The 24,068-nt window shown below is 39.1% G+C and overlaps 4 protein-coding genes and 1 non-coding gene across 5 annotated transcripts; 3 read left to right on the top strand and 2 right to left on the bottom strand.

Moving 5' to 3' along the window:
* Positions 1 to 174: 174 nt before the first annotated feature.
* On the top strand, positions 175 to 1,083 carry LOC126622260 (pathogenesis-related genes transcriptional activator PTI5-like). Its single transcript, XM_050290944.1, has one exon. It carries the CDS (start codon positions 320 to 322, stop codon positions 890 to 892), a length of 573 nt encoding a protein of 190 aa, XP_050146901.1. The 5' UTR covers positions 175 to 319; the 3' UTR covers positions 893 to 1,083.
* Positions 1,084 to 1,208: 125 nt separating this feature from the next.
* LOC126622259 (ethylene-responsive transcription factor ERF091-like) lies at positions 1,209 to 2,852 on the bottom strand. Its single transcript, XM_050290943.1, has one exon. The coding sequence runs from the start codon at positions 2,766 to 2,768 to the stop codon at positions 1,977 to 1,979; it is 792 nt and encodes a 263-aa protein (XP_050146900.1). The 5' UTR covers positions 2,769 to 2,852; the 3' UTR covers positions 1,209 to 1,976.
* A 2,622-nt stretch (positions 2,853 to 5,474) lies between these two features.
* TRNAE-CUC (transfer RNA glutamic acid (anticodon CUC)) lies at positions 5,475 to 5,547 on the top strand. The gene has a single exon. It is a non-coding gene; the product is annotated as a tRNA-Glu (tRNA).
* Positions 5,479 to 10,609, top strand: LOC126622257 (negative regulator of systemic acquired resistance SNI1-like). The gene is made up of 16 exons (XM_050290941.1): positions 5,479 to 5,856; positions 6,115 to 6,181; positions 6,380 to 6,473; positions 6,568 to 6,648; positions 6,746 to 6,829; positions 7,077 to 7,148; positions 7,768 to 7,849; positions 7,930 to 7,979; positions 8,091 to 8,303; positions 8,379 to 8,449; positions 8,564 to 8,633; positions 8,747 to 8,812; positions 8,981 to 9,136; positions 9,787 to 9,923; positions 10,076 to 10,158; positions 10,317 to 10,609. The coding sequence occupies exons 1-16, from the start codon at positions 5,751 to 5,753 to the stop codon at positions 10,370 to 10,372; spliced, it is 1,488 nt and encodes a 495-aa protein (XP_050146898.1). The 5' UTR covers positions 5,479 to 5,750; the 3' UTR covers positions 10,373 to 10,609.
* A 1,226-nt stretch (positions 10,610 to 11,835) lies between these two features.
* On the bottom strand, positions 11,836 to 13,846 carry LOC126622258 (peroxidase 19). Its single transcript, XM_050290942.1, has 3 exons — positions 13,393 to 13,846; positions 13,065 to 13,265; positions 11,836 to 12,601 (listed from the first exon to the last, which is right to left on the bottom strand). The coding sequence occupies exons 1-3, from the start codon at positions 13,669 to 13,671 to the stop codon at positions 12,020 to 12,022; spliced, it is 1,062 nt and encodes a 353-aa protein (XP_050146899.1). The 5' UTR covers positions 13,672 to 13,846; the 3' UTR covers positions 11,836 to 12,019.
* Between the last annotated feature and the right edge of the window lie 10,222 nt (positions 13,847 to 24,068).

The following is a 24,068-nucleotide window of genomic DNA, read 5'->3' as shown; positions in this document are numbered from 1 at the left end:
TCTTCATGCGCTCTTTGCAGATACAGTCACCTTTGTTGACTTTACTAACCCACCCATATCAACAAGCCAAAGTATATAGTGCAAATGAATTATTAAATTAGCTAATTTGACTACAATAATTACATATATTTAAATAATCATAATTTCTACAATTAGATATCATCATCTCTCTCATGCCAAAGAAAATTATGGCCCTACGTTTGCCTCCCTTTTTAGTCAAAGTTAAATACAAGTCTTGAGCTACATACAACAATCTTCACTATCCTTTTGTTTTTTTGCCAATTCATAAAGCTTAGGAGGAAGAACTAGCTAGGAAGCTATGGCTTTACACTTCTCACAACAAAATGAACTCCCATTGAATGAGAATGATTCACAAGACATCGTCATATACCAAGTCCTAAATGAACCCGTGTCTCTCATCCCCTCATTGTTGCCACAAAGATACCCAATTAATCGTCAACCAAATCGCCTCGAACCCACAAAGAACATCGGAAAAAAGCACTATAGAGGCGTGAGGAGGCGTCCGTGGGGCAAGTACGCAGCTGAAATCCGTGACTCTGCACGACAAGGTGCGCGTATGTGGCTAGGAACATTTAACACGGCTGAAGAAGCTGCCTTGGCATATGACCGAGCAGCTTTTCGAATGCGCGGTACTAAGGCCATGCTTAATTTCCCAGCTGAAATTGTGGCTGCATCTTCTTCACCAACATCATCAGTTCACAAAGTCGGGCCAAGTTTTGGTGTAACTTGCAGCTTAAATGGTAAAAACAGTACTACTAATTCAGACTCAAGTGGAAGTTGTAGTATGCTTTCAGTTGGGACACCAAGATCGGAATCTGAGACTGAATTAAGTGCCGTGGAGGTACCAAATATGCAGGGTCAGATCATCTAGTAATGTTCTTTTTAGTTATAAACTTCTGGTTACTAAGCGTTAGAAAAGTGTGTAATTTTTCTTTCATTGGCTAGTTATTCTCTTTTGCTATGCCAACATAAATGTACTGTAAGTCTGCAATAAGTGAGTTTTATTGGTTTTGTAATATGATTGAATGAGTTGGAGCTTATTTTGTACAGATACATTCTTAATTTTGGTTTTCTTTCTTTGAGCTTCACAATATTGATAAGGCTGTAGGTAGATACTAGAAATCATAATCTGCCAGTCACAATTTTGGTTTTGTTGTTAAGAAAAAGAAATGTAAAATGTCATTTGGATACGCTGATCAGGTATATAGAATGACTTGACTTCGAATACGGAAGAGAGATTAGTAAATAATTCAAAGATTTAAGGTCGGTTATGCAGTGGGTTTGCTTTCTTAATTTGTTTTCTTTTAATAATTTCAAAAAGATGGTTCATCATGTGAAACTAGGTACACTTGAGAGTTGAGATGGCCAGATTGAACTTGGTATTCATGGGAACCTTTATGTCCTTTACATGAGAACCTCTATATCCTTTTCCAGCCTTTTCTTTTTATCTCGCTTTCCATTTTAAGCCAGCTTAGAGAGGTCCTTTTGATGGTAACCAATCTCTCAGATTTAGAATAGTAAACTAAAATTAAACATGTCAAAGAACATAAAATTATTCGGAAGCCTGACAACATAAATTACAGCATATAATGAGCGGTTATAACATTGAAGCCTTTTGTTTTGTATAAAATCCTAACACTTGCTGATATGTCGACGGGGTTAATTAAGTAGGGGAGCCACTAAACGCTTCTCTGAAATCTTAACAAAGCACACTATAATTGTTGATTGATGATGTTGCATATTACATAAGAAATTGTGTATGTATATCGTGTTCTGCTATCTCTTCTTCTAAGGCTAGTTTCAAAGAAACTTACACAGCATGTTCTTGACTACAATTACAAATAATTCCGGACTGCTAAATTTTTATTTGGGCAGCAAAGAATGTTTTACAGACTCACTCATGTAGAAGATAAATATACATCAGAAGCATATTTCCTTTCTTATTCTAAGTTTTGTCAAAAAGAAGACAGCAAACTGTCCAAGTAGTCACTTCCCAGGTCTTGGAACTCAAATACATCAAATTCATCATGATCACCCAACATCTTTTGCATGCTCGCCTCCCTCTTCACTGCAGGTTTTCTTTCCGCAACATTTTCTTCCCAATCTCTCAACCTTCTCCTACGAGGATTTGAACCGATATTTGTGGATGAACAAATGCTGAAGCAATCCAATCCCATAGCCCTTGCAACTGTTTCAAGGGGGAAGTTAAGATGTGCTTTTGAGCCTCTAATTCTCAGAGCTGCCTTGTCATAAGCCAAAGCGGCATCCTCTGCAGTCTCAAAAGTCCCAAGCCAAACCCTAGCTCCTTTTCTTCTTGAGTCCCTAATCTCGGCTGCATACTTGCCCCACGGCCGCCTCCTAACTCCGCGGTAGTGCTTCGTAATTTCGACTTTCTTTGCTCTCTCAACCTTTGCTTCGCATTCCGAATTTGCAGCTCCATTGCCTTCTAACTTGTCATTGCAAGACTGCTCCCTATTTTGTGCAGGAGCAGCACCACTGTCCAGAAGTTTTTCCCAGGCCTCAGTTCCCATTGATATCCACCTACCTAGACTTGGTAGCCTTTGTAGAACTTCCATTGACCCTTCTCTCCCATCAAGAGGAGGCATATCTTCCCAGGATTGAGACTCTGTTGCGCTTTTCACTTCTTTTTTCACTCCATTCACACCGATAAAGCTCGCCCACACATCCTCTAGTTGTATAGCTTCAGATGCTGGCTTTTCTGCAGGATTATCATTATGTATAGTCATATTTACACAAAATAGTAAGTTGATATGAGGGGAGAGGGGAGAGAGGAGATTGAGAGAATGGGGAAATATAAAGGTATAAAGAGAAACGCGTGAATAGCTGAGATTACTTGTGGCTCAATCCAGCTGCTAACTTCATGAAGGATTTCAGGATTTTAAGTGCTTATTAATAAAACAAGATGTGGGATTCATATTTTAAGTCTCCCACATCGACTTGTTGCGGTGTTCTAATCATTTACGCGGCTTGATCCATGTAGATTCTATGCACTTAGTGTTTTATATTGTTAAAACCTTCCTCAAATTCATGAAGATCACATAAGAAATAAGGAAGACGACGAATTGAAAGCTGGATATAGAGTATAAGTTGAATTTTTATATTGGCGTGTTTACTCCTCTCCCTATTAAACGATCCTAATGTCACTGAAATTCTACATATAAAACCGTTTTTCCCTTACAGTACCCTCTAAAAATAATTGAAGAAAAGTGATGTCTGCAGAATTTAGAATTGTATTTTAGAACTCAGCTGAGACAATATAATATCATAAATAGATGGCAGAGTCAGGTGGAAAAGGATTTGGATCATTTTAGTAGATTACTTAGCAGAAATATCCAATCTGAACATAAATTAATTAGCAGAAATATCCAATTTGAACATATATAATTAATTCTTGCAGATCAGATCCCTTTGACTTGTAATTGAAGCCACTGTATTCACAAGTAAAATCCTTGTGTACTCTTGAAAAAAGATGAAATATTGAAACCCCTTTAGGGCTGGTTTGGTATTTCTGTGCTTTGAAAAAAACTGTTTCTGCTGTGATGTGAGAATAAGCTTATTTTTGTTGTTTCACGTTTTCAGCTTTTTTTTCACCCAAAAATGTGAAAATAAGCTGTTTTTAAGTGTTTACCAAACACCTTTTTGAACTCAGCTTTTTTTTATACCCATTTTTTATAAAAGCACCTAAGTACCAAACCAGTCCTTAGTCTTTTGAAATATTATATGGCAAATAGAATTGTTTAAATAATTGTAAAACTACATCCGATTCAACCTTTGTGATATTCATTTTTTGGACTAGTCCAGTCCAATCTAAGAAACCGAGAAATTGCAGTGAACACACGGTATCCAATAAGCTGGCATATCTTAGAACCCAAGACATGCCAACTTGATTGACAAGTAGATGCATAAATACAAGCTATCAATGTCATGAACTAGCCACAAGCTCCACCTTAGAATAATAAAAATAATAAGGGCTGATGACAAAAGGGGAGCTTTGATTGTTGCAGATCAAAGCAAGGGATGTTGTTATGAATATGCGGCGTATGAACAGGATTTGGAGTGGAATAGTTATCAAAATCAGTGGGTGCATTTGAATTAGGCGTTTTAGAAATGCATGCAGAGCAAAAGGGTTTGACTTTGATCACTTCTCTTTGCTTCTGTTGATGGCAAAAGGAGAACGTATTCTTGCAAACCTTAAGATGTTTGGTAACTCTCGCTGATTTTTTTCACTTGTGCTAGGATGTCATGCACTCCCTCAAGCTTCAACTTGATGTCGGTTTTTCTAGACCTAAACATTTGCGTTCAAGTTCGATTATACCTTCTTCATAAAGCATAATAGAGCTAACTACATTTTATACTCTCCAGGATTTAGGTGGTTTTTGAAAGACTTTTTAGCTATATTGGTCCATGAGATTGACATAACTACTCCTCACTGTGAATAATTTTGATCTTTTCGTAAAAAAACTATTAATATCTTATGCCACATGAACAACCACGTAACCTGCTTTTAAAGAGTATTTTTATCATCGATCATAAAGATTTGGCTTACTTATACCTAACTTGGAGGATTTCAAGGTGGCTTAGCGCGAAATACCATGCATTAATACGTGCTTAAATCAATCATAAACTTTATTAAGGCATAACTTCTTTTTGGTTTTTTGATAGCGAGAGAGGAGTAAATGAGAGATAAAAAGGGTGTGGAAAATTTATAATAAAATAGGTGAAGAAAAAGTGTATATGAAAACTAAAAGCAAAAAAATTTGAATGTTTTAAGTTTTTTTCACTTTCAACTCTACATTCTCCCTCCCTTCTTCTATCTTCTCCAAGGTTCTAAAAACCGCTAGGCACTATTCGGGTTGCGGGTTGGGGCCTAGCGCCTAGGCGGCTAGGTGGGGTCTAGGTGGGGGCATAGGTAGATTAGGCGGATTTAAGTAAATTTATTGCATATTGTATAAATAAATGCCGATATACTTAAAAAACACACATAATTGTATTGTGATACATAAATTGCAGCATAAAATAAGATATAAATTATAAAGTATTAGAACATATTGAAAACATGGGGAACAAACATATAATGAGTGTTCATCAAAGTATTCAACAGGTTTCTTACATTTTATTGAAAAATTAAAATGCAAAATGAAAGTTATCGATTTTCTGTCTAAGTGAGAGTCTCAACATAGGCGGATGCCTAGGTGAATTTGGCAGGCTATGCGAGTGCCTAGGCGGACACCTAAGCAGCTATAAGCGCACTTTCTTAATTTTCAAACGCCTAGGAACTAATCAGGGCGATGACCCAACGCCTAGCGCCGCCTTTAGAACAGTGATCTTCTCCTCCCTCTACTGTTCCACCCATTTTGTTCCTATTATCTCTTGTTGTTGCATCCAAAACAAAATTTACTTAAAATCAACCACTTAAATGAAATAGCAACACCTCCGTTGTAGTCTAGTTGGTCAGGATATTCGGCTCTCACCCGAAAGACCCGGGTTCAAGTCCCGGCAACGGAACTCTTTTTGTTACCAATTTTCTTATTTCATGTTCTAAATACAAACGGCGGCAGTCCGCGGGTATTTGGCGGGAGCACAATCAAACAAACGCCGTCAGTCCGTCTCCGGTATTTGGCGGGAACACAAACCCAATTTCTTTTCTTTTTACTTTTTCCTCAGTCCAAAATACGAATTAGGGTTTCGAAATTCCGACAGAGCAAAAGATGGAGAAGCCCGGCAGTACGAGAAACGTGGGAGGAATCGAAGAGAACATATTAGCGATCCTCGATTCTTCCGAAGCTAAAGACAATCAGGATGCTTACGAGGATAGTAAGTCTTAATTCTTTTGTTCCCTTTTTGTTGATAATTTTCTGTTTGGTTCCCGAGAAAATTTGCCAAGAAAATGAACATGGGGAACTAAAATCAATTCCGCTATCAGTTGTTTTGATGCCTGGAAAACGAAAGTTATAACCCTGTTCTGTCTCGAAGTGGGAATTTTACCGGTTTATTTCTATTTTTTTTTTCTTCCAACATTTTTGTCATGGATCAAAACAATGGTTGCTTATTTATTTGGAACTTGATGAACAGGAATCACTTTTCTGGAAGCCGTTCGCGCTGCTTCCATTGTACCGAAAGACGGAACTCCACCTACCTAGTCTCTCTCTCTCTATCTCTGTGTATTTAAATTCAAAAGGAAGGAAAAAGATTGGATCTTTAGAGTAAATTACCTTGTTAATAGGCATAAGTTTTACAAAAGATGGAAACTTTTGTACATTGTAATAGATGTTTACGATATATATCTTTGCCCAAATAAGAATAACCAACTTCTGTTCATGTCAATTTTGTTTGACAGTGCCATGTTTGAGGCAATCTTCTCCATCTTGAGGATTGGGAAGTCTCTAGAATTGACCATGGAAAGTTTTCGGCTTTTGAATGAGTTAGATAAGGTACTCCAACACTACTTTGAATCTTCAATTTATGTTTTTATACAATCAAATTGTGCAGTGTTTTCTTACAATTTTTTCCCCCTGTATGTTTTAGCGTTTTCCTCGGATATATTCTTCCGATGTAGATAATTCAACATCATCCAGTAGCGTGCCCGAATTAATCGTGGTTGAAGAGGTACTAAGATTTTGTTTTCTTTCCCATCTGTTGATATATGTTTTATGTTGTAACTGATTAATATTGCATCATAATGACATTTATGTGTGCTTGTTAGGCTTGGTATCCCTTCGCTTCCTCCGAAAATGCTAGTAATGAGAGGGGAGCTACTAATAACTCTGGGGGACCAGTTGACTCCTCTGTGAGTTTGCATTATCTCGATGTTCATATTCATTAGTAAATTGTAATAAGTTTGTTTAGTTTAACTTTTCTATTTCTTTTCGGAGGAGTCACAATGCATAGACAAAGAGTAATAGATGCACCGTAGACACTTGAGTCTAGTGTGAAAGCTTCTTCCCTTTGTTATGTTTAAGATCCTGGGGAATCTTAATTTCTTAGCTCAGATCTTAAATTACACCTTGATTGAAGTGTTCTCATGCCAATGGTAGGGTTTCCAACTTTTGATACAAGACCTTGCTGATGCAACTGATGAAGCAAACTTCCAAGCATCAGAAACAAAGGTTAGTTTACTTGCACTAAGATAATAGAAAAGGTATATGACAAGATTGTGAATTAGTGTATATCTATGGATATGTCTGATAAAATTGGTTTCTTTATGACTGTTTATGACTTGTGGGACATGTGCAAAACGCAAATGCATCTTGGTCTTGAACCAGCATACATGTGATATGTACCTTAGAAACTAAGATAATTGTGGAATGCAAAAATGTGAGGATGATCATGGAGACAACTAATAGTGTCCATCTATGTGCATAGTGATTCAGGCACAAATATGAGTCAATCAGGTTCAATATGCCTCACTTGATATGTAGTTCTGTGTTCACCAAATGTAGGAATTCTTCTTATGTTCTGAAGATTCATTCCATGGTTTAGATATTGGTACACTGTCGTTATTTTCTTTTTAAAGAGGAATCTGAAGAGGTAGGTGTCAGATTCAGAGAGCATCTTATGACTGTATTGTGCATAAGCACTCAACCTGTGGTTATGAGTTTTGACTGAGTTTTATGTTTCCGGTAGTTTAATGCAATAGAATTACTTAACCTCTAGTCTTGTTTCCCCAGATAAGCGAATTTTACCACCCTTATTTGGTCTTATATGATTTTTTTTTTTTTTTTGCAGACTTTAGCAAACATGCTATTGTTTCAATACCTAATTAATGTTTTGGAATGGGACTTTCTACCTCGTAACCGTATCTATAAAGGTAAGTTGATATCTGATTATCTGTAATGTTATGTGCCACTAGCTTTCTGGAAGTTTTAACGTGCTCCTTATTGTGTGCAGAAACCATGAACTGGGTAGTTCTGAGAGAGTCGTTAATCAACATGCTTCTGGTATACCTTTCTCTTTCAAGCCATGAATACCGAAGAGCCTGTTTTTCGATTGTGGAATACATTAAGTGATTCTTATACCACAACTCTTACCCTCAAACGTATTATTTGAAGGTGTCAAGGAAAGTAAACCAGAAAAGCTTGACGAAGGATTGCTTGACCATTATGTGTAACCTGTATCAAACCCATGCTGGATTCACCGATGATCTGATATGTTCAAAGAAATCTGTGGCACAACCCGCTGAAAAATTTGATGCTGCTGCTGCAATTGCTTTACTCGAGATAGGAAATAATACTTGCATAGCCATGCAGAAGTTTCTAGTAATTGTAAGTTGCTTAGAAATGTTTGAATGGAGGTTTGTATAATGATTTCAGCAGTGGCACTAATTTTGGACTTTTCAGATTATGGAGCTTGATGTGTCCAAGCAGAGTGCAGATATCCAAGGTTCTACTACCCGAGCTGATGGTATCAGGTACTAGTTTCGTGTTCTTGAAAGAATGATGGTTGCTTCCTCTCTCCTATTGTTATGTATCATCTTTTATTTTGATCATCTTGATACGAAAAATACTTTTGGCATTTGGTGCAGATCTCCTCTGTTGGAGATAATTCTGGAGGAACTAACGTACAATAAAGATATTCTTGACCCATTTCTCCAGGTTCATATTTCTTTAATTGCTATCCTCACCCTCTCCCATTTGCGGGTTTATATGTTTCTGTTTCCCTGTACTGTTTTCTTCTGCTAGTATATTTTATGAGGGTGCATTTGCAGGTTTTCGATGAACCTAAATGGAAGCTTGAGATAGTTGTTAAGTACTTGTGGAAATATATTGCTAAAGTAAGTTTCAGAATGCCTAGATATTGTCCTGACATTACTTTTATTATTTATGTTCCCTGTTAATGTCTTCCTGAAGGCATTTTGATATTGTTATGACGGAAGTTGAAGCACACTTTTCCCTCATTGATAATGTCCTCCCTTAACTTCATCATGTTCTACATGTTGTAGCCTTCCATTCGCACTCGTAGGTCAAATGGTCCTCCAGATGATGATGCATCTTTCAACGGAGCGTTGAAGTGCTTTTCAAATATCACCAGCGCAAAAAGTACCATAAAGAAGATTAGGACAGAAGTAGTGCAGTTGCTTTTAGCACATGGATTTCAGGTGATTATTTTCATTATTCATTCTAGGGCGATGTTTTGGTTGATTCTTCAAAGGATGTGATGTTATTTTTAACGTAACATTCATATTGTGTGGGCACCTGTTTGCATGGGTGCAAAAATGTTCATTTGTGGACTGTTTGTAGCACATAAATATAGCTTGGCTTTTCTTGTGGGACTACCGAAATTTGTCAATTACTGTCTTACATGGCCGGTCCCAAGCCCGGATAAAGGAGGAGGGGGAGGGCGTCAGGTAGTCGACAGCCGGCACTCCATGATCACGTCGAATCCTTATGAAAACTGTGTGCTGTTGATTTTGAGGTGGTAATGCAGTCAATGACGTTTAGAGGGCATTGTGCAAGCAAAATGCCTGAAAATTGTCTGCAAAGACCTTAGATGAGGTCTTGTTTTCCAATTTCATGACACTTGGACAACTGGGATGAATCGAGATACATCCATATCTGATTTGATGGCTAAACAAACATACTATGTACAACGTGTATCTGTGCATGATCTCGCACCCATATTCTATGATAAATTAACACTCCAAATGGCATTTATCTTATGCTGTAAGGCTTATAATGTTAAGTCTATCAGAGTAGCATGTCTTACGCTTTAACCATAAGTTTCTTAGACTTCCCAAGTTTTTTTCAGGCTCATTTGTCGCTGCCATGTGAAAACCTTCTTGTTGGAGACACCTCTACTTCTGATGGAGAAACAAGTAGCGGCTTGCTTGTTGAAATATGTGAGAATATAATATCAGCATTCAAAAATATGAAGGCAGCAGACAAGTAAGCTCGAATTAGAATCAGTTTTTACTTGTTTGTTTCTTTATTTCCTTTGCACATGTTTTATGCACGGTAACTTAAGCACGTAGGCTTTTTCTTCTTAACCTCGTATTATAACCAAACCTGGTTTCGTATTATAACGAAACATGGTTTAGGCGCATGGAGGTCTTGTCACTTGGAAAGGAAGCACTATTTACGGCAGCTACGATCGTATCAGCAAAGTCACAGTATGTTACAGGTAACCTGGATCAAAGCTCTAGTATCCTTACGTGTATTGGCTGTACTTGAATCTTGATCGCGTCGGTTGCTCAGGGAAAGATTCTGATCCTAGTCTACAACTGTATTTTTCGTCCGAAGAAACAATGATTGAGCTTTGCTCGTTTCCTCATTTTTCAGGTCAGCTGCAAATAGCTATTGGTGAAAGCTTAACAAGAACTGAGGAACGTGCGTGAGAGTTGTTTTTTTTTGGTCGGTCCTAAACCGTCATGGCCGTCTACTTTTGTTTTAGGATTAATCTGCATTAGGTTGTACAATCGCAGTGATATACTTCAGTCAGGATAGAATTCAAGTATTCGAACGGGTTGTCCTGGACTGCCTCATGAAATGGCTAGTATTAAACAGAAAAACCCAGAAGAATGTATAAACATTGACGAATGCCATCTTTCAATGTACCATATTTTCTACCTGAAGATTCACATGATCAATCAAGAAAGACAAATATTACACCGCACAAGTTTCAAATTCCAGTCCTTTCCACTGCTAAATGATTCTTCACTCGATCCGACCGATTCAATCATGATCGGTGTTCGATCACATCATTCGAGTTCCTGACATGATTGCTGACACAATTAAGTTCAGTCGAACGCAAACGCCGACGGAATACACTGCAAATACAAGGGGAGTACACTAATCTTGAACCCGTGTGGCCAACCAATTCATCAATGCCTTCTTGCATTCAGCACATACACTATATATACGTACTATTTTGTGATTATTTGAGATTTTTTTTTTTTTGGTCGAGAATGAAGCTCCATTGATGAAAGGGAAACCCAATTTGTGCTTAGAAAGGCTTAAACCTAAACAAAGCACAAAGTCTTACAAAACAAAGTAAACATAAAATAGAAACCAAGCGCAATAAAACAAGCCCAAAAAAGAGAGCTACAACCCTAGCCACAAAGGGAGGCCCACACAGATTTAGGCCCGTAGGCTACAAAAAAAGCAATGAACATTAAAACCCTAAACTCCAGAAGCCAAAAACCAGTCACCACCGCCACAACCGCTACTACCTCTGCGAAAGAAGACATCACACCAAACTGAAAACTACACCCGAACCAAAAACTAGACCTAAGAGTATTGCATAGAGTCAATCCATTAAGAGCCAAAGCCTCCATAGCCACACCTGCAAGAAAAGTCACCAAAAGTAACAGGAGGAGGGGGAGGGCAAAGGGGGTGTGTATAACACCCTTGTTCCGACGTGAATCGTTCCACACTTCGTCCAATTTTTTCGGTAAGCCGGATCGACAGTGAGTTATAAAGGTTGGGCCTTGTGTCAAGATAGAGCCCAACACTCAGAGATCTAATTCATGGTTATGAGTTGGAAAAGATGAAGGGCAGGAAGAAGGAGGTAGGAGAAAAGGGTGTGATGGGGAGGGAGGAGGGGGATGGTGGTGAGCGGCAGTTGACTGAGGAGAGGGTACAAAAGTGAGACAAAAGCTTAGATAGATGAGATAGAGCTCATAAAAAAGCATAGAAAAAGAAAAAAACAGGAAGAGAAGAAGGAAAAGTAGAAGAAAGCAAGAGAGATTGAGGACTGCCACAGACCCAAAAGCCAAAGGCTAGGGCCGGCGGCTGAGCAAAGTTTTCTTTTGGAGCTTTTTCAGAGAGAGAGAGAGAGAGAGAGAGAGAGAGAGAGAGAGAGCATCAAATGTTGGCGGCATTCCTTGGTAATATTACAATGGTCGTTGAACGTGTAGCTAGGCTAGCAATATACAACAAACCAAAACAACGAAAAAGAGAAGAAAAAGGCCGAACCAAGGGTAACCCAAGAAAAAAGAGTTACCCAAGATTCAATCGAGTAATTCAAAACAAATAAAAATATATCATAACATATGCAGGCTACAATCCTTCCTTTTCTCCCCATGCTTTCTTCCTCTTTTCACACCTATTGAACCCATTTTCTCCATGGCCACCGCAAAAGCTTGAAAGAATTTTTGTTTATCTTGTGCCAGAGCCTGGACAATTGGCTTGGTTCTTGGATCCGAAGATAGAGCTTGGTCTGAAGCTAGCAATCCCAGTTTAGCCTCTAAATTCCCGTAATAAGCATGATCAAACACAAACGGCGTAGTCACATCAAATGGTGCAACAACGTCGGCATTTCCACCAAAATGTGGGCATGACATTCTTAGGGCCCTCAGGAGTCTCTGGTCGATAGCTGGGTCGGGCTGCTTCGAGCCCCGGTAGTCATACAGCCTGCTTACAAAGTTCCTGCAATGAGCAAAGCCAAATGTATGTGCACCAGAAAGAACAACCAAGTCTTCAAGTGTTAGCCCTTTTGAATTGAAGAGTTCGAGTAGCTGATCCACTGTGAAATTTGCTTGGGGAATATTAGAGGGCACTCTTGAAGCCATTGATATTTTTCCATCCCACCTCCCTTTCGTAACTTGATAGTATGGACCCCCTGCCTGTCCCAGTTAAATTAGAATTAGAAAAATGTCAATATGTACGTGCATAAAATTAAAAGGGTAGCGATTTTGAAACTCCTACATACGAGTTCCATAAGCTATAGTGAATGTGTCAAACCATGGTATTATGTTATATCAGAGAAGAGTTGGTACTGCTGATGTTGGATACTCTCACTTTAGCTTATGATCCGAGTGTTTAATAATTTTAAAAGTTAAATTGGAAGTGCCGAAATCATAGCATATGTCATATATTACATATGTGTTGGCAATGATTTTGACACTCCCACTTCGAGGTGTGTAAAATTATTGAGTACTCAATTTCGACTGCCAAAAGCTTAATTGAAAGTGCTGAAATTACTACGTTATGTCTTATCACACATAAGAGTGGATAACAACCACAGGTCCACACTCCACATTGCAACTTAATAGAAATTAGAGGGCAAATAATTGATCTAGGACTTACCAAGTGGACATAATCTCTGGCTGCAATTGCAAGTATGTCTGCACAAGACACGACACCAGGACATTTGCTCTCCACCACAGCTTTGGCTTTAATCACGCTTTCAAAACCTTCCTGTCTCAGGTCCTTGTTATCAGCTGCATCCTTCTCGGCCAACATTTTGTTGCCCGGCTTTGAGTTTATGATTATCGATGCGTCGCAGCCCTTCGAAAAATAGCGTACCAGAAAAATTAATAAGGTGAATATGCATTAAAAGTACATTAAAACTTACATGCATGCACATTATTAAACCAAACAGATGTGCATTATTGTTGCGTGGAGTTGTGATTACTTCTACAAAGCAGTCGTGGAAGAAAAGGCGAATGGTTGCCGGGCCGGACACAGGCGATGCTTTGAACTGTTGGGATGTGATGGATCCGACAAGTTGTTCGAGTTGAGGACATGATCTGGCATAGTAATTAACCGAGAGTTGGCGGCTTCGATGAGTCACATTGGCGGCGGTTTTGGATGAGGAAATTGCAGTACTATTGTGCAGAATAAGCAGCAAGAAAATGGTCAAACAAGTGAATGCAAACGAAGAAGAAGAAGAAGAGGAAGTAAGGACAGGCATGGTTTTTGGAACTTTGGATATTGTGATGCAGCTTAAGACAAAGAGTGGAGCAAGTGGAAGTTCGCTGGGGACAAATTGCCGTTGTTGAACATATAAAGAGAATCAGGACCCGTGAAATGAAGTGGAAGCACATGAAGGTCTAATGTATAAAAAGCTAAAATGAAGCAGCCGCTTTGAGGCTTGCAGAGTTATAAAATTACACAAGTGGACTGGCTTATATATTTAGAAAAGTGATATACCATCGTTTTATCTGGCATTCATTTTTGTTTCCTTGTTTTCGCACTGAATAAATTAAAGAATAATCAAGAGACAAAACGATAAGACAAATCAGAAGGAGAAAACGAGAGTGTGAAAATCTATCATTTGTATATATTAATTGAGAATAAAATATCTAATGAGGTCTAGATGCTTAATCTTACTTTTATAGAGAATCATTCACGTGTATGAACACCAAATTAGCTAATTATATTGGCTAACCACCTAGTTTTCTCTATTGATTCTGTTTAGCCAAATAAATATGCATATTTTCTTATGTAACTGAATAAGTCTATAATAGCATAGACATAGTTTTAAGCTGGAGCGTTTGTCTCTTTGCACTCAAGTTCAAACTCTTTTTACGTAGATTAGAATTTATATTGGTGTAAAAAAAGAAAAAAAGTTCTGAAATATATAGCTAACTAGTTTCAAATGGCGATGTAAGGTTTGGGAAATTTGTGAGAAGATTAAGGGCAAATGCTCATCAGTGCCATGGAATGGAACAGTGACTACAAATTTAGTTGTGATTCAGAGGCTGATCAGTAGCTGATGCTTGCTGGGTGCATGCTTGGGGTAAGATGGACCCCAAACCCACTGACCACCCAAACCTGATGAATTCTTTTATTGCAGAGAGCATGTGCAAGGAGGGACCTTATATATCAGATCATAAATTCCTTTGTACGTATATTTGTTTTGATTTGGAAGAATAGCTTATTCACTTGCCCATTTTTGTATGTCTGAATAAATGCAAGCTTTTTGTTGTGAGTGCAGTGAAAGCTGTGGACCATCTGATTTATGGACCTGAAAAAGAGAAGGCAAAGCAGCCAATGGCTGAAAGGTCAAAATTTAAGTGGGAGTCCAGGCCCCAGAAAGATTAATGATGGTAAATTGGTGATGTAGACAAAAATAAAAGGACTTTATATCTTACCTTTACATACTGTCATGTAAAAAAATTAAAATACATATTAGTGTGTGATAATTTTTTTAATATTATTATCGTGGTATTTTAATTGTAGAAAGGGTAAACTTTGTATTCAACTATTTAGTAATGGCCACATTGCACTAACAATACTTCTAGCTTATCACCTAAGTTCATATAATTAAGGTAAGGTGAGGACTCTAGAGTCAGACACTTCTAATTAGGAAATTTTATATATCTTAAAAGATTTCGATACAATTTAAAAAAAAAATTACTTAAGATATATATACCCTTCTCGATGTGTGACGATTGTATTTGATCCACTTTTTTATTTTTTATTTTTTTTACAGTACGAGGATAATTTTATTGATAACGAAAAAATAAGTTACACCTAGTCAGGGAGGACATAAACCTTACCCCTCAAAAAACAGAGACAACAAAAAGGAATACACTAAAAAGAAGGGGGGACATAAACCTTATCCTTCTAAAAACAAAAAACGAGAATGATACAAAGAAAAGGGGGGGGGGGGGAGACATGAAACCTAACCTCTCTAGAACCAAACATAAAGGTCTAAACCTGCAAAACAAGTTAAACAACACCATAAAGTTAGGAGAAAAAAAAGAAAGTGAGACAAACATGGATGCCGGCATGCACATTAATTTGAGAAGCGGTAACCAGGCAAGCCAACATAGTCAGAAAACAGAGCAGCACGAACCGCCATCGGAGGAGAATCATGTCATGTTAAAGATGGAGAAGACAAGCCCATGTTAGCAAAATTATCCGCAGCAAGATTTCATTCGCGATATATGTGAGATGCATAGAAAGTCATTTTCCAAATGCGATCAAAACAAATAGACCATTGCGTATGAAGAGGCCAAGGAGGATCAAAATTAGACGATTGAAGAGCAAAAATAACACTAGAACTATCAATTTCCAACCAAAGACAATGCCAACCCCGCTGATAAGCAAACTCAATACCAATAATAATTGTTTATAACTCTGCAAAAAAAGAGTTGCGATGACCAATCCGTTGACAGAAACCTCTAAGAAAATGACCATGACAATTCCTGAAAACTCCTCCACATGCAGCAGGACCGGGATTTCATTTAGACAAACCATCTGTATTAAGCTTAACCCAAGGAGGAGACCAAAGGACATGAATAATAGTAGGTGCCTTGCAAGGGATATGTTGGATCCCCAAAGAAGAAATGATCTGAGTGTCGAAACCTTGAGAATAACCAGGAATAAACTTCCCACCATGAACAATCGCTGAATTGTTAGACATGCAAAAACGATGAAAATAGATTAGACGATCCTCAAAAATAAATTTATTTTGAGCCTTCCAAATGGACTTGGATTCTCTGCCCTCCTAATTCGGTGCCCTCCCCGTGCCCTCCTGTTTGTGTGGTCACGGTTAAGCCACGTCAATATTTTATATTACTATTTTTTTTTGTCTTATTATTTTTATAAAAAACAATATAAAATGTTAGCATGAATTAACCGTGACCACACAAAACAGAAGGGCACGGAAAGGGCACCGAAATGGGAGGGCAGAGAATCCAAGTCCTTCCAAATAGCTGAAACAGTAGAAAGACCTGCAAAAATCATTCTAACCTAATTGACATGCTGTTACATCTCGGAATAACTAAATTGGTGCACACGTAATCATCTGTTCACATACACCATAAAATAAACATAACCTGATGCTTACAGCGCCATTAGATTAAATAATTGTAATTATTGGCGCAGGAGCCCATAACCTAATGCTTATTAAGCTTTCATATTTTTATTCCCCATCAATTCATATTTTTATTCCCCATCAAGTAGGTCCTCTCCTTCCAGATTTGTTTCAGCTTTTTAACAGAAAAATGATTTGTTTAAAACCTGCAGGCTTCTCTTTTGAGGCCAAATATATACAAAAAGACCTGCAGGCTTTGAACTTTGAAGTCAAACTTGAACATACTTGGGTTTTGAAGTCAGGGGCTTAAAATATGGATCATGTTTGTGCTGGCTAGCGGCTGCCTGAGACTCTAAATTTCCCATCAAAGGATCAGTTTATCTAGGATTTTGTTTTCTCTTGGGCTTGCTGGAGCGCACCCAGGCACCCAGCCAAGGGTTGGACCCACCGAATAACCGAGGTTGTAGAGAAACCCTAGCTAGGGTTATATACACATGCAGCTAGGTTCAAATTCAGAAGTTGTAAACTTATATTTTTGTTGCCCATCTAGGAGATTTTGATCATTTAAGCTTATATAGACGCAGAGTTTTAGGACCTGACTATTGGGCCTTACTCCTCTTTTCCAGTCCCGAGCCTTTTGTTAATAATTACTTTTTCTTGACTTCATGCCTAAGCCCCATAGCTAGGGTTTCCCTTTATTGGCTTGATATATATATATATATATATATATTAATCTCAGCCTCAGAGGGCTTATGAATGAAAGAAAGAATCCTTTTACTCTTTGTCTCAACTTCTCCCTTTCTCTCCCTTTAAATTCCTGTACTATTCTTTATTTTCTAACAATTTCAGCTTCTGATCCAATTGGGCGTACCAGTTGGTATCAGAGCCCGTCGACAGATGGGCAAAAACACACCATCCGCTAGCTCTGACCCTGACGTCGTCGCCGCTGCGGTGGATGTTCATCATGAGCACCTCCATTGCCAGGTTGATGATGTTTACGACACCATTGCAGTTTTGGAAAACCAACAAGCCTCATTCCAGAAGTCGCTCAACCAACTAAGCGACTCAAACACGACCTTCCAAAATACCATGACCTCTTAGTTCTCAGCCTTCCAGTCCTTGTTGCTTGACGAGCTGCGCCTCTTAAAATCAGCCCTCCCACTGCTACCCTCAACCCCCCGCGATGCTCTACACCCAACCTCCAACCCTCTTTCCACTCCCTCTTTCCTCCACCGACTACCACCTACATGGGCCTAGGCCTTTTTAATCCACCTACCTTAAACCCAATACCCACTTACACTCAGGCCCACTCCATCTTCTAATACCATCACAAACAGGCCCACCCACTCTCAACCGAACCAAGCCTCTTCATCCAATTGTCACCTCACCCTTACACCCCCAGCCCATCCTTTTCCCATTCATTTCATGTTGCACCATCCCCCACCCTTACTTCTACTACCCACACCCACCCAACACCATATACTCACCAACAACCTCTCAATCACGTCAAATCCATCAAAATGGAACTCCTTCGTTTCAATAGGGAGGACCCCTAAGGATGGTTAGCCATGGCAGAACGCTATCTTGACTATTACGAGGTCCCCCCTCAATAATGGGTCCTTATGACAACACTTAATTTTGGGGCAGATGCCTCTATTTGGATGTGGGGTTTCGAACAAAGACATGGCATAGACAATTGGGGTCTTTTTGTTGAACTGTTGCTACAACGTTTTGGTGGGGGTGATAGAGCTAATATTGAATCACAGCTCACCCACATCTAACAAATGGGCACTGTGGATGACTATATAACAGAGTTTACTAAACTCTCATGTAGGGTGATTGATTGGACAGAAAATCAGCTTAAACATGTTTTCTTTAGAGGCTTAAAATAGGATATTCGCCATGATGTCCTAGCTCTCGAACTCGATTCCTTACACCAAGCTTAAAAATTGGCCAAAATTTTTTATACCAAAAATAAGTCCAAAAGAATTTCTCGCCCAAATTACTATCGGCAATACCTTCCTTCTAACTTTCCAAACCCATCCAACCCCAACTCCATCCCTGCCATCTCATCCCCTAAACCCCCATAAACCCCAAACCACTCATTTCGAGTTGAGGTTCAAGAAAAAATTCGCAAACGTGAATGCTTCCATTGCACAAAACATCATGTCCCTGGACACAAATGCAAAGTTCCTATGATTGTGATGCTTGATTCCCCTACCACTGAGGATGATTCTATTGAATTTCATGATCACCAGTCGGAGGAAGAACTCCCTCATAATCCCCCATGTCACATGCTAGAGCTCTTTCTGCTCCCTGAACTTAGCATGGGTCAACCAATGAGATTGCAAGGCTCTATTAACTCCCTTCCGATTACGGTCTTGATCTATTCTGGAGCTGTTTGCAATTTGCTCCATACGGATGTTGCACACCACCTAGGCCTGCCAATTGAACATATTGCCCCTGTTCATTTCACCACAGCCTCTCACACTCAAGTTGCTACATCTTCGCGAGTTCATGATGTTGATGTGAATCTGTAAGGCTACACCCTTTGAGGTTCATTCCTCATTTTGAACATACCAGGCTATGACCTTATCTTGGGGTCTGAGTGGTTGGAGCCTCTCTGTTTTATAAGATGGCACTTCAAACATAAAACAATGATATTCAATGTCCAAGGCCATACCCACTCTTCAAGGACTAGTCAAAGCCACCCCACCTTTTTGTACCTGTCACTCACTGAAACCCATTTACGCACCCAACCATCTCACTTCCCAACCAACCCCACCTACGGCTACCTCTTTCTCTCCACCAACCCATACCCACCCATCCATTCTTTCCATCCTAACACAATACCACCATCTTTTCACCATACCATCTGGTCTCCCACCTCAACGCCACATAGACCATAAAATTCCACTCTTACCTAACATTACACCTATCTCAGTATGTCCTTATTGATACCTACATTCCCAAAAAGCTGAAATTGAGAAACAAGTGCAGGAACTCCTATAATCAGGAGTAATTCGAAACAACAATAGTCATTTTTCCTGTCCAGTTCTCCTTGTCAAAAAGAAGGATGACTCATGGCATCTTTGTATTGATTATCGAGCTTTGAATGCAGCAACCATCTAAGACCGTTTCCTCATCCCAGTTATGGATGAGTTACTTGACAAATTGCATGAGGCATCCATATATTCCAAGCTGGACCTTCAGTCAGGCTACCACCAGATCCGCATGTGTTTCGAGGATATCCCAAAAATAGCATTTCGTACACACGATGGCCATTTCGAATTCTTTGTGATGCCATTCGGCTTATCCAATGCTCCATCAACTTTTCAAGCATTGCTGAATTCCATTTTTAGGCCATACTTGCGTAAGTTTGTTCTTAGTTTTTTTAATTTTATGATATCCTTATCTATAGTCCTTCATTGGCTACTCACCTTTCCCATTTGGATATTGTTTTTCAAGTTTTGTCTACTCACAGCTTGAGGGTAAAGCTTAGCAAATGTTCATTCGGGCAAGCTACGATTGACTATTTGCGCCATTCTATCTCGGGCCAAGGTGTGGCAGTGGACAGTTCCAAAATTCAAGCAATCACAAAATGGCCTCAACCGTAGTCTTTCAAAGGCCTCCATAGGTGCTTGGGGTCTCACGGGTTATTATCGGAAGTTCGTCTGTCATTATGGCCTAATTGCAAAGCTCTTGAATGATATGTTAAAACGGGGCAATTTCTCATGGACACTAGACTCCATTGTTACATTTAACAAGCTTAAGCATGCGTTGGTAACCATACTTGTGCTTGCTTTCCCCGATTTCACCAAACAATTTGTAGTGGAAACAAATGCATCTGGTATGGGTATAAGTGTTGTCTTATGCCAAGAAGGTCATCCAATAGCTTACCTCAGTAAGGCTTTGTCCGGTCAAAATCTCAATATCTCTACGTATGATAAGGAAATGTTTGCCATCATCTTTGATGTGCATAATTGGCGCCATTATCTCTTGGGTCAACAATTTCGGATTGTGACTAATCACGAACCCATCAAGTTTATCCTTGAGCAGCGTATGATGACTCCACAATAACACAAATGGCTTGTTAAGCTTCTTGGGTATAATTACACAGTAGACTACCAGCTGGGTTCCCAAAACGGAGCCCCGGATGCACTTTTTCGCCAACATGAGTTGATGCCTCTTATGGGTTTGTCCTCTCCAGTTTTTAATTGTATATCGAACCTGCAACAATCATATGCTACAGATCCACAGGTTCAAACACTTTGGCCTTCATTGCTCTAAATACCAAACAGTAGTGTGCGCAGCTTCACACTTGTTAATGGTGTCTTTCATTACAAACAGAGAGTTTTTATCCCTTTTACATCACAATGGCGTCCAAAGATCATAGAAGAATTCTACTCCTCATTGCAAGGTGGCCACTCCGGCTTTCTCCGTACTTACAACTGAGTATCTTGTAACTTTCTCTGGCCCGACATTCGTAAGGATGTAAAGAATTTTGTATCCACATGCTCAGAATGCCAACGCTAGAATCATGAGAATATTCCCCATTCCCGCCAGCATATGGCAGGATATAACTTTTGACTTCGTCAAAAGATTACCGTCTTCCAATGGCTACACAATCATTTTGGTAGTTGTCAATCGCTTCACTAAATATGGCCATTTTATTCCACTAAAACACCCATACACAGCTGCAACCGTTGCCGACACATTCATCAAGGAAATCTTTCGTCTCCATGGCATGCCAAAGTCGATTGTCTCGGATCGTGACCCAACCTTTCTAAGTCACTTTTGGCAAGAGTTTTTTCAACAAAAAGGGCACCAAACTGTGTCATAGTTCAGCATACCATCCACAATCTGATGGCCAATCAGAAGTCTTAAACCGAACACTCGAGCATTTTTTTCGATGCTTTTCAGCAGATTGTCCTCACAAGTAGGATGCCCTCCTTCCCTGGGCCAAGTGGTGGTACAACACCACTTTTCAATCTTCCATTAAAATGTCGCCCTTCCAAGCGTTATATGGACTACCACCCCCAACCATTCAATCATACATCCCTGGTACTATGGCAGTTAACTCGGTTGATGTGGTGTTGCAGGACTGTGACAAGCTACTCCTTCTCTTACGTGCTAACTTGCAGCTGACACAGAATCGAATGAAACAAGTTTACGATAAAGGCCAAACTGAACGCCAATTCAATGTGGGTGATTGGGTCTATCTCAAGGTCTATCCCTATCGCCAACAATTTATGGCAACTAGCCAATTCAACAAACTTGCACCCAAGTTTTATGGCCCATTCCAGGTGAAAGCTCGCATAGGTGAAGTGGCTTACCATTTGAATCTGCCTCTTGACTCTAAAATACACCCAGTCTTCCATGTTTCTCTGCTCAAGAAGAAGATAGGTGCTGCCATTTCTCCAACTTTAATCCTGCCCCCTATTGACTCTACAGGTCACTTACATTGGCAACCTGAGAAGATTTTGGACAGAGGGATGTTCAAGAAGAAGAACGTTGCAATCACAAAATGGCTTATACAGTGGTCGGGCCTTCCCACAAAAAACGCCACATAGGAGAAAGCAGACGAGATCATCGCACGCTATCCAGACTTTCAAACCTGAGGACAAGTTCCTTCTTAAGGGGGGGAGTTGTTAAGACCTGACTGTTGGGCCTTACTCCTCTTTTTCAGTCCCGAGCCTTTTGTTAATAATTACTTTGTCCTGACTTCAAGCCCAAGCCACATAGCTAGGGTTTCCCTTTATTGGCTTGATATATATATATATATATATATATATATGTTAATCTCAACCTCAGATGGCTTATGAATGAATGAAAGAATCCTCTCACTATTTGTCTCGACTTCTCCCTTTCTCTCCCTTTAAATTCATGTACTATTCTTTATTTTCTAACAATTTCAGCTTCTGATCCGATTAGGCGTACCACAGAGCCTCCAACTCTGGGAAACTTAGGTAAAGTTGATCCGAAACAAAGAAGAAAAAAAAAAAGAAAAAGAAAAACCTAATTCAGTTCGAAAAGAAAAAGATTGAGAAAACCAAACCACTAAGAATTGTTACGAAAGCACTAAAGAAAGGTAAGTCATGCTCAAGTGGGTAACAAAAGTTCTCCTGATCGATTGGGGCTTCCGTGACCAATTGGTCTATATCTGCAAAAGGGATGAGAGTTGCAAAAACGGTACAAATGCGACGCAATTGGAGGGTGCTGATTGCTCGATTCATCATCGTGAAACACCACAAGGGTGCGCACTTTCCTTGTGTGATTAGGCAACACAGTCCCTAGTTAGTTTTGTTTCTCATAATATCATCATTCACCAATAAAACACAAGAAGACTTTCTTGTTTCGTGTTTTCCTGATGAAATGGGGATTTACAGTTCCTGTTTGGGGGTGTTATGTCGTCCATTTCAATCCAGATTCTTGTTTCAATTGGGGTTATCATGTTTCATGTGGCTAGTGGCTGGAGTATTTATCATTAATAGCCAAAATTTAATGCTAAATTTCATAAATGTCACTTTTTATAAAAACTTTCAAATATAGCATAAAACTCACATTAATGGACCTAAAAGCCCTCAAAATCCAAAACCCATTTACACAAGAAAAGCTAAAACACTTGAATAGATCTCATGTCCATTGTTGTTCAAAGTGCAAGGCTTGGAGGGGAGTTGGTAATATCTAACTTGTGCAAGTTAGTTTCTGATTAATTTGTAACTCATTGAACATGGAGGGTCAATGGAATTTTTGTGGGAGTTGTATGGAAGCAGCTTAACCGCTCCAAACTTGGAACTCTTCTTACTCCAAGAAGAATATAATTGCAAAAGAGTTCATAAAGCAAATGAAAACTCCTATAAAATTCTTGAACATAACTGACTGGTCCGAATATAGAATCGATGGTCATCCATCCATATAAGTAGCAAATTACATTTAGAAGGGAAAAATTGCCTATTTGATAATATAATGCAAGTGACTAGATGATTTTTTTTTATGAACAACTCACATTCAACAATATTATTCCCAATCAACAACTCACATATCAAAGTCTATCAGATGATCTTTTTTTGTTGAATTATTTGTGTTTTCCTATATAGCTAGGCAATTGATACATCATAGACAAGCGTCTGCAAATTCTCATTGATCTCCATTTCATTGACTTTTTGTTGAGGTAAAGTACCATATTCTTTCATAGATAATAGGAATACACGTGTAAACATGAGGATAGGGTGTAATTACATGGGCCTTGATAAAAACCTTGTCAGGGATTTCAACCTGGACAAAGGGAAAAAGAGCGTCTGACACCAAAATTAAATATGAATTCTATCCTAAAAAAGAATGTCACAAATTATATCGGGTGGTTCTTCAAACCATGCTCGTTCCGCCTCCAAAAGCAATCCGAACTGTGCTAATTGATGAGCCACCCAATTTGCCCCTCTCCATGTATGCAAAATCTTCAAAATTGGGAGTGATCGTAGATAATAATGCACCTCGTTAATTACTGTACCAAAATGGGAGTTATCATCACGGTCCTTCTGGTT

The sequence above is a fragment of the Malus sylvestris genome, chromosome 5 (genome assembly GCF_916048215.2).
Source record: "Malus sylvestris chromosome 5, drMalSylv7.2, whole genome shotgun sequence".
In the NCBI taxonomy this organism is placed as follows: Eukaryota; Viridiplantae; Streptophyta; class Magnoliopsida; order Rosales; family Rosaceae; genus Malus; species Malus sylvestris.
The sequence above is the reverse complement of the archived record's forward strand: the minus strand, read 5'-3'. Positions and strand labels throughout refer to the sequence as shown.